The following is a 9604-nucleotide window of genomic DNA, read 5'->3' on the forward strand; positions in this document are numbered from 1 at the left end:
TGCACGGTCGTCGTCGTCCTCACACGAGAACGAGTTGTTGCTAAATCTGTCAGGCTTTAGCGTGGGCTAGTTGCGCAGTCGTTTCGCATTTCTCCCGTCGTCCCTGTCGTCCTCCCCACTCGCTGACGGATACCCGTGCACGACTCTCTTTTCTTTTCGCCCGGCCCGCTCCGCCTCTCTCCCGCTGGCTCGCCTGCTGACAACAGCCTTCGAAAACCGAAAAGCGGACATGCTTACGTGCTGCTCTCTTCCTCCGCTCTTGTTTGACCGCATCCCATCCGGCAGACGACTTCCCCTGTCCGTTGCACGGCCCTACTCCCTTGTTCTACTTGCGCTCCCCCATTTGCGCGGTCCTGCTTGATCACCGGTGCCCACACCGTGCGCGCGCGCGTGTGTGTGTGTGTGGGTGGGTGGGTGCATGGGTGGCCGGTGCTGCTGCTCTGATCGAACGATAAAGCGAATACGGCAGCGGGAGAGCGTCCAGGGCGCTTGGTGACGGAAAACGTGTCCTGCTCACGTGGCTGAGGCGACCCCCGCGCGGGTTTGAGCCTCGACGCTTTTCGGGGACGCTGCCACGGCACATCTTTTCGTTCGTGTCTTCCCCGCTCCGTCGGCCGCTCTTCGTGCTCTGAGTCATCGAAGTTGCGCTTGGCGAGGCTGCGCGGTGGACCCTTCGATTGGACGGCTCACTTCTGCTGAGGGATTTTCCAGGGTCGCCTGTATCCCGCATCTTCCCGCTCTCGGGCCTCGCTGCAGTGGCCATCCGCCGAACTCGCGTGCGTGCGTGAGAGATGTACTTTCATGGGCCGAACAGTGGTGGTGCTGTGGACGGACCGTCGTTGTCTTGTTCGCCGCCGACGATTTGCACTGGCGCCCAGTCGACAGCGGCGGCCGCGCTCCACGACATTCACGGCCAGCAGCGTGGCCCATCACCTTGGAGCGCCTTGTCGTCCTACTCGACGTGGATTAACGCTTCGTTTCTTCGTGCCCTGCACGGCGCGCATGCGGCCACCCTGAAGGCCTTTGGACAGAGTGATGGCCAACGCGCTCGCAACGGCGACGGGGTGCGGGAGTCAACGCTGCTCCCGTGTGCGGTCGCGCGCCGGCTCCACGCTTGGTACGAGGCTCTGTCCACCACTCGTGCGTGCGCAGTGGTTCTCCCGCAGGATGTTGACGGCCCTCTCGTCGTCCACCTCACACTTCTCCTCATTGGCTGGGAAGTGATGCAAGCGACATCCGTCTACCTGCGCCGTCGGCGCGCGATGCGGGCCAGTGCGAAGGCCGAGGCGGAGGCGACGCAGGCGTGTGACGAGAACGCAGCGGATGCCCAGGAGTCACGCGGCCTCTCGACCTCGCGGCAATCAGCGACGGCGCAGGTGCCGTCACCACCGGAGATGGAGTCGGTGCAGACCAGGCAATCACTCCTGCCACGAAACTCGACACGGGCGGTGCATCGGTTGTGCAGTTACTGGGCACTTATCGAGAAGGCGGTTCTGGCTGCGCCGCGCAAGCGCGCTGGTGCGCCAACGAACGTCGCTGCTCTTGGCTGGTTCGTCAGCTCTGCGCTCGCCGGCCGGAATTCGGCACAGGGCGGCAGGAACCGTCGCGGGTTTTACCGGCTCCCCTCGGATGGCGCTCCGCACGATGCGGGGACGGTGCTCGTGCTGTCGGACAAATCCGCGTTCCCCGTCATGACGGAGCCAGGGGGGAACTCGAAAAGGCAGCCGGGTGCGACGTCATCTGCAGCGTCGCTCGTCACAGCGGAGAAGCCGGCAGAGGTGGCGGAGCCGTGGAGGGTGATGCATTTTTTGTGGACTGACATGGTGCGCTACTCCGTAACGTATACCGAGCTGCGGCAGCTGCTGCTCGGCTGCAGTGTCGCTGAGATTGCGAAGGTCTTCGAGAACGCTGGAGACGTGGATAGCTACCAAGGCGGCCTCTGCGCCGCCTACGGCGCACGCGCCCTGCAGCCTATATGGAGGGGTAGAAGCAGCCGCAACATCTCGCACGAGGCGGCAGCGAGCACAGCGCGCTGCGTCACAAGTCCCCCCTCGAACGGTGTCTCACCCAGCTGCTACGCAGACCCGCGCGCCGCCGTGGCATGCGTGGCACTGACGTGGTACTTGTCACTCGTGCGCGAGGTGTACGATGCGGTTATCGTGCACGAGGACGTCCAGCGCTGCGCAGGCGCGCTCGAGGAGCTTGAGGAGCACAGCAAGGCCGTGTATCAGCACGGCGTACAGGTCGGACTCGCCTTTTTCGAAGAGGAGCTGCACAGCGTCTCGTACCGCGGTGCCGCGGACGCGAGAAGCGGCGCCGGCGGAGGGTGTGCCTCTGGACAGCCTCACCGTCATGAGCATTCAATGGTGCTTCCCGAGGTTGAGAGCACCGCCGACGGCCACGCGGTGCATGCGGCTTCTAGCTCGTCTGTGTCGATGGCAGCGGGGGTGCATCTCAGCTGCCACCGTGCGGGAAACGGGAACCATTTACGGTGTGGCGATGCCACTGACAGTCCACTCGCCCTCTCACCGCCACCGCGCGGCCGTGGGGAACGCGTACTAGTGGGTGCGACGCACGCGCCTATCCGCGTGGCCTCGCCCTTGGCATGCTGGGCGGAGTTGAATGCTGCACTAGCTGCTCTGCTGTGGCGGCGGCGGCTGATGAAGCTGCTGCACGTGCGAAGTCTTTTCTGCTACATGTACACCGGCAGCGTGGCAAAGATGGTCTCCTCTGCCGTGCTGGCGGGGCTGACATGCCTTTCCTCCCGCGTAGCGACGACCGGGCAAGTGGCGCGCGAGGCCATCAGCTCGAACCTGGACACATACTATCGCACGCACGGGGAGAGGTCGCCACCAGGCAGCCATTCTGACAGCGGCAGCGGACCGCTCCACGGTGGTGCAGTGTCCACGCAGCAGCGCATCATTGCCCTATGCCTGCTCGAGTGCATGCGTCTCACTGTGAACACGGTGCTCACGCGCACCACGCACGCGTACATAAACATGGCAGCCTCGCAGCGGCGCAACACCGTGAAGGCGGAGCTCTACGAGGCCCTGACGCACCTGCCTCTCGCGTTCTTCGACACACACTCATTTGACGAGGTGGAGCAGATTGTCTACTACGTCAACGATATCGAGGGCGTGGAGGTGCACGTGCACCACTACGTCTGTGGCCTCGTCATGTCGCTTTTCGCCATGCAGCACGCCGTCCATCAGTTACCACGTCGAGCACGCCTGCTAGTGGGCGCCACGGTCGCGGTGTCGCTCACCATAAAATGCATCGGACAACGCATTAAGCAGTGGGTACAGGTGGCGCAGCGCACCGGAGGAGTGCTCCCGCCGTGGCTGCGCGGCTACGAGTCGGGCGGCGTTGCACCCGGGACGACGGAGCTCGACGCGCAGGTGGAGGAGAACACGGAGAGCAATGCGCGGCAAGGCGGCGTGATGTTGCGCGGGTTAGACATTTTAGCCGTGCTGCCGCAGCTCCGCCCGTACGCGGCGGACCTTAGCTTGATGCGGTGGTGGACACGCCATACCCACGCGTGCAGCGCCGCGGCCGGGGCGACAGAGGCATCAACGTTTCTGCAAGGCGTGCTGGTACTGCCGTTTCAGGCGTACGGCCACCTGCTGCCGGCGTTCGGCGGTGCGCTCATGACGTTCGCGGACTGGGTGCTGCCAACGCTCGTGGCCAGCTACGGTGCCTCAATGGCGTTTTGCAGTGTCGATGCGCTGAGTCTGTCGAATAGACTCATCGAGGCCATGCGGGGCGTCGGCGACACGGTCGATGCCCTGCTCGACGGCCGCCGCGTCGCGGAGGTGGTGTTGCTGAACGCTTACAAGGCGAATGTTCTGGAGAAGGTGCTGGATGGTCGACGGTGGGAGCCAACCACGGCCGAATACGCGAGGGACTTCGGCTTCCCCGGCGAGGCGCACAAACACGACCGCAGCAAGGACAAATATCACGATGCCGGTGTCGGTTGCGCGGCACGTGCGACGGAGGTCGGCTCGCCTCGCTGCGACCAACGGCGCCACCTGCTGCAATCGTTGCGCCGTGCCGACTCCCATACAGTCACGCCATCTCCATCGTTGCTCATGCTGCGGTGGATGCGCGTCCTCAAGCACAACTGCTGCTGGTGCGTCACACACGCCCCACCTATTAGTATTCTCGGACGATTTTTGCGACTTGTACGACGCGGGCTTGCAACGATGGGGATCGTAAAAAAAGACCGCCGCGGCAACAGCCGACGCCAATCACGGAAGCCCTACCGCCATCACCGCCGTCCAAACCGGCCATGCCATATTTCCTGCCGGCGGAGACGTCCGTCACAGCAAGAGGACCAGCAGCCATTCAAGAGTCCTCGATCTCTAGCGCCGGGCAGCGCGAGTGAAGCGACGGATGCGTGTCTGAGCAACCACTCGTCCGAGGACGATAACGGCCGCGGCGCTGATGCCTGCGCCTCGTCGTCGCCACTCAGCGACGATTCCGACGTTGACCGTGAAGCTGCAGCGGCGGCCACCGTGGCGCTGCTCACGAGCGGCAGTGTGCATGCCGTGACAGTGCGGAACGTGCAGTTTTGCTATCCCACTGCCCCTACGGTGCCGGTGTTCTCACACCCTATCACGTGCTCCTTCGTGCTCCAAGGCGACCGCGATGCGTCTTCGCCGTCGCCGTCGAGTGCCTCGCAGCCGCAGACGGCAAGGTGCGGCTGTAGCAGCAGAGGCCGTCTGGTGTGTCTTGTAGGGCCCAGCGGCCACGGCAAGTCTACTCTGCTCAGCCTGTTATTGGGGATGTACACGCATTACGGGACGCCTAGTCGCGTCCTCGACAATGACAACGATGCCAGCAGGGGTGGCGGCGGCGGCGAGGCGCAACAGCAGGGCGGCGCTGAAGCGCGGGAGGGAGAGGAGGCGCTCTTCAATCCTTCATGCCCTGCGGTCATTCCGGACATCGTGCTCACGCTGGCGTTGCCGCGTTCGCTGGCCTACTCCTCCGAAGAGCTGGGGTCAGCCGGCTTGCAGGATGCCACGCCGACCCCAGCTGCATCTGCCATGTTGGAGATGGTTTATGAGCAGCTGTCTGTTGCCTCGATTCCGCGCGACATCCTTCGCGGAAAGCTCTTCAGTTTTGTGCCGCAGAACCCCGTGATCTTTTCCGGGGCCACCATAGCGCACAACATCAGCCTTGAGAATTACGTATCCCTTGAGCAGGAGGAGCTGCTGGCGGAGATTGCGCAGTGCGCTGCCTGGGCACACTGCGAGTACATTCAGCGCTTTCCGCAAGGCTTGCTGACGTACATTGCTGACAGCGGAACAGGGGCTTGGTCGTCTCCACTCGCGTCTGCAGGTACTGGAGGCTGCGGCGCCGGTGGTGGTGGTGTGGTGCGCCTCAGCATTGGCCAGGCGCAGCGACTGATGATGGCACGTGCTCTGTTCCACGGTCGGCGCGGCGGCACCGTGCTCGTGATGGACGAGCCCACCGCGAGTCTGGACAAGGAGGTGAAGCTGCAAATACTGGGCGAGTGGCGCGAGTTGCTGGACTCTGGTATTGTACGCGGCGCGATATGCGCAACCCACGATGACGATCTCATCGCGGTGGCAGATCAGGTCGTGCGTCTGCCGTAGCCTCGGAGAGGCTGAGACTCACGTGCATATTGTCTCGGCCAAAAAAGAGGCTGGTAAGGGGGCGTGCTGATGGGTGCCGTGGCTTCCTCACTCCGCGCGTGCCTGCATCCTTGCAATGTCTGTGTACTGCCCCTCGACGGGGCGCGAGTGAGTGCACGAGCACTGCCAAGAGGCTCCTACTGCTGTTGCTGCTGCACAGTCGGCTCTCAAGAGCAGCGACAGGAGACAACGAAGGAAAGACTCGTCGAAGGACGCAACGGTGCCGGTGGAGTCGAGCATGTGTGTGAAGTGAGGCATAGAAAGCGGGCGACAAGACGCCCTTCTGCCTCTCTCCCTACTGCTGGTATCATCGCTGTTCGTGAACCGGGACGCGTGCTGGTCAGGTTACCGGATGGAGGCGCTGGGTTCGCTTCGTGATGCTGACGTGCCCAACGTGATTCCTTCTCTACCGTGTCTTTTATGTGCGCCCTCTCACATCTTTTAACGGTACCTGTTCGTCTTCTGAAGCCGGCTGCCGTGTTGGGCACCCACCCTCATCTATCCCTCATCAGCATTCCCAGCCCGCCTACCCTTCATGCTCTCGCTCGTCGATGAATGGCGTAGTATGCGTCCGCCAACTAAGAAGCAAGTGAGACGTTGCGCTTGCTGACCGTGACCGCGGAGCGCCGCTTCAGTTGATGCGCTCTTTCTGTGCTGAGTTTCTCGCCTTCTCCCTTTCTGACAGCATCTTTCACCGCTTCAGCGCATGAGGGTCGGAGGAGGACGACGCACACTGGTAGGCGCGGACTCACGGACAGCGCTGCTGTCTCTTCACGGCAACACTTGCGTCTTTGCTTCTCTCCTGTAGCCCATCTGCTGTGGCTGATTGCCCGCGCTGCGTATGCCCCCCCTGTGCGCTCCCAGCTCCTCTATCCCTTATCCGCTTGAGATGTCGTCCGTTCGCGCTGGTGATGAGGAAAGCATCTCTTGCCCAGCGTGCCGACACGCTAACCGAGACGGTAGCAGTGTGCCGCACCTTGCCCAGCTGGTGTGCCGCTCTTCGTGGCACGTGTTCGCTTCCCTCCGCGTGTCGTCTTCGTTGTGCACGCGCGGGCGCATGCTTGCCTTGTGTACTCCCGTCTCTGGCGGTGCCTAAGGAACGCCTTCTCGCTCTCTCGCCCACTCTTTCTAAATGCGCCCCTTCACTGAAACCGGCACTCTGTGCGTGTGTGTGAAAGAGCCTTTGCCGCGTCATGGCAGACGCTCCGCAGCGTCTTGTAGGCCGCTGTACGCAACGCATTCGACAGATGCTGGACATGCTGCATGATGGTGCTCTCCCCGCACGCACACCCACCACCGCTGTCTCTCTCACCTCAACGCCCATCCGCTTTACCTGTTCTTCATGAATGTCTCTCATACACACACGCACACATATATATATATATATATACATGTATACATATATGTATACACATGTAAGCACACGAGCACGCGCGCCGTAAACGCGGCGGTGCCTCTCTCTCACACGCTCGCTTTCTGTCTCTGTCTGTGTTCTTTGCTCTGCTGCGGAAGCGAAGCATCTACTCTACGCACTCCGCGCACATCAACACCGCCGCCCCAAGCCTCTTCGGGCGTCTCGACGCGCTCTGGTTCTTCGCGTTTTGTGTGTGACCTCCTCGATCGCTCGCTTGCCTTCTCTCTGTGCATTGCGACTTCTGCACGTTTTTTTTTTCGGTGTTGCGCTTCGAGGAATGGCGTCTGTCGGCAGTTTTGTGCACACTACCGACCCTGCGGTGGCTGCCCTGGAGTCGCCGCCGTTACACACCGAAACCCGTTTGCGGCGTCCGAGCGCTGACTCGCAGAGCACGAGCTATTGGAACCGTTTTTCGGGCAGCATGCTGGATAACTCGAAGTCGAATGGTGGCCCCAAGCATGCATCTACTTGTCACCCCCGCGCGCCACACGACCTACCCTCGAGTGTGACGCGCTTTCTCTGCCTCAGCAGCTCGTCGAGCCCGGCTGCAGCCAAGCATCTGCGGCGCCAGCTGCTGGTCGTGCGCGACTGCTGCGTCACACTCGGCAACAAGGTAAAGGGCGGCGAGCTGCTTTCGCTTGGCGGAGGTCAAATTTCGCGCAAAATGGAGGCGACGGCGGACTTCAACAGCTGCCTCGGCGTCCTCTTTGCCGCTTCTCTCATCTTCACGGGTGAGACGGAGGGCGTTGCCAAGGACACCCTATGCAGCGTCGTGGCGATGCTCAAGTCCGCCCAAGAGAGCGGCGACGAGAAGGTCTTCCGTGCCGCCGTTGTCAACATAGTCAACCGCATCCTCCTTTGCACGCCGCTGAAGCCGCCTGCGCGCAACGCTGCCAAGGAGGCGGCACGGAAGAACGCTGGGAAGCAGCAGGAACACGCTAGACAGGAGCCGAAGTTGAAGGACGAGTGCCTCGACTTTCTGACTGTCGAGGACGGTGCTCCGGTGCTGCTGGAAGGTGTGTGGAAGCGCTGGCTGCGCTACTTCGAGGATGGCTACGTTCGCTACGTGGAGAAGCTCATGACTGAAGAGCACCAGGCCTTGGAAGCTGCGGCGGCCGCAGCCGAGGCAGATGATGAGGACAAAGACGAGGAAGCCCAGTATGTCGACGGCGTACCCGCCACAGCAACCCAGACCATATCTACGGTTCCGCTCTTCACCCCGTGGCAGGATTATTGGAAGTCGCCGACGAGCGCCTATGCGCAGTTCTGCTACTTCCTGCTCGCCATCTTCTTTGTGCGCACCAAGGACTTCTCGCTCAACTACCTTGCCCGTGTCACGAAGCTAGTGCAGTACTTCACGTACCAGCTGGAGTCTAAGGACGGTGAGCCCATTGCGGTGAGGACGGACACGGATGCGGAGGAGGAAAGTGCGCAGTCGGAGGACGAAGACGACGAGACTGCACCGCCGCAGCAGGAGGGGCGACAGGAGAAGCGGGCGCACTCCTTGCCGATGCCCGAGTACGACAAGGCCGTTACTCAGCGCAGATTTACGATGGCTCGACGGTCTGGTTCGCGGGGGCTCGCGCCTACGGTGGTGTCGGTCAAGAAGGCTGAGAAACCGCGCCGGCATTGTCACAAGTGCTTCTTAACGGACGTGCTTCCAGGAGAACTGCGCCCGTCGGTCGAAGCGGTGCGGCAGGAGGAGGCGGAAGCGGCTGCCAGGGACTCAGAGGAGCACTCGCACCTGCCCCTGGTGCGTCGCTCGGACAATCTGGACCTCTGCGACCCCTCGACCACTCCGCAGCGCGAGCGCGAGCAGCTCGACGCCTGTGACGCGTCAACGGAGTCCGTGCAGGGCGTGTGGGACCCCGCAGCAGCGGAGTCACTCGAAGGGTCAGAGGAGCAGCGCAGCGTATCCAACGCGATGGCACTGGCGACGCCAAAGGAGGACGCCGAGAGCCTTTAAAAGCTCTTTTTCATACTACCAGCTGGGTTGCAAGGCACCTTTACTCCTCACGTGGCGTCCGCTGCCCAGTGTCACAAGCCACTTCCTTTGCCTTGCGGATTCTCTCCTCCGTATCCGATTGCGGCGCCTCTAACTGCGTGGCGTCCTCTTCGCCTACACACGTCTGTGGTCGCTGTTATCGGCGCTGCTGTTCTTGTCCTCCTTCGTTTCTTTTCGACTCGCCTGCTCGTTTCACGTCTGCAAACGCTGGCCCACGCCATGACGCGCATGCCAATGCATCAACGCTCCGAAACAAAGGAAGCAGCGCTCCAGCGCCGTCACCCATCCAGCAAACCTTCTTTATGGGCACGCATCCAGGCTACCCGTGTGTGCCTTCCCGACCCGCAGGGCGCACACGAGCGGTGAAACAGGGCAGCATCCGCCCGTCCCCCTTCGCGTCCCACTACGAGACCCGCCTCCACGCTCTTCAAGCTGCCCACGGTGCGTGAGCTCGACGTGGCACTCCGTGAAATCAACTGCGGCTCCGCCCCGGGCGTCGACGAGGGTGACGGTGAGGCCATCGACCCC

The 9604-nt window shown here is 62.4% G+C and overlaps 2 protein-coding genes across 2 annotated transcripts; both read left to right on the forward strand.

Moving 5' to 3' along the window:
- Positions 1 to 791: 791 nt before the first annotated feature.
- On the forward strand, positions 792 to 5618 carry LDBPK_120790 (hypothetical protein, conserved; the record flags this gene model as incomplete). Its single annotated transcript, XM_003859150.1, has 1 exon — positions 792 to 5618. One exon carries the CDS (start codon positions 792 to 794, stop codon positions 5616 to 5618), a length of 4827 nt encoding a protein of 1608 aa, XP_003859198.1.
- Positions 5619 to 7735: 2117 nt separating this feature from the next.
- On the forward strand, positions 7736 to 9037 carry LDBPK_120800 (hypothetical protein, unknown function; the record flags this gene model as incomplete). The annotated part of the gene is made up of 1 exon (XM_003859151.1): positions 7736 to 9037. One exon carries the CDS (start codon positions 7736 to 7738, stop codon positions 9035 to 9037), a length of 1302 nt encoding a protein of 433 aa, XP_003859199.1.
- Positions 9038 to 9604: the final 567 nt, after the last annotated feature.

This window comes from Leishmania donovani, chromosome 12 (assembly GCF_000227135.1).
Source record: "Leishmania donovani BPK282A1 complete genome, chromosome 12".
NCBI classification, from domain to species: domain Eukaryota; phylum Euglenozoa; class Kinetoplastea; order Trypanosomatida; family Trypanosomatidae; genus Leishmania; species Leishmania donovani.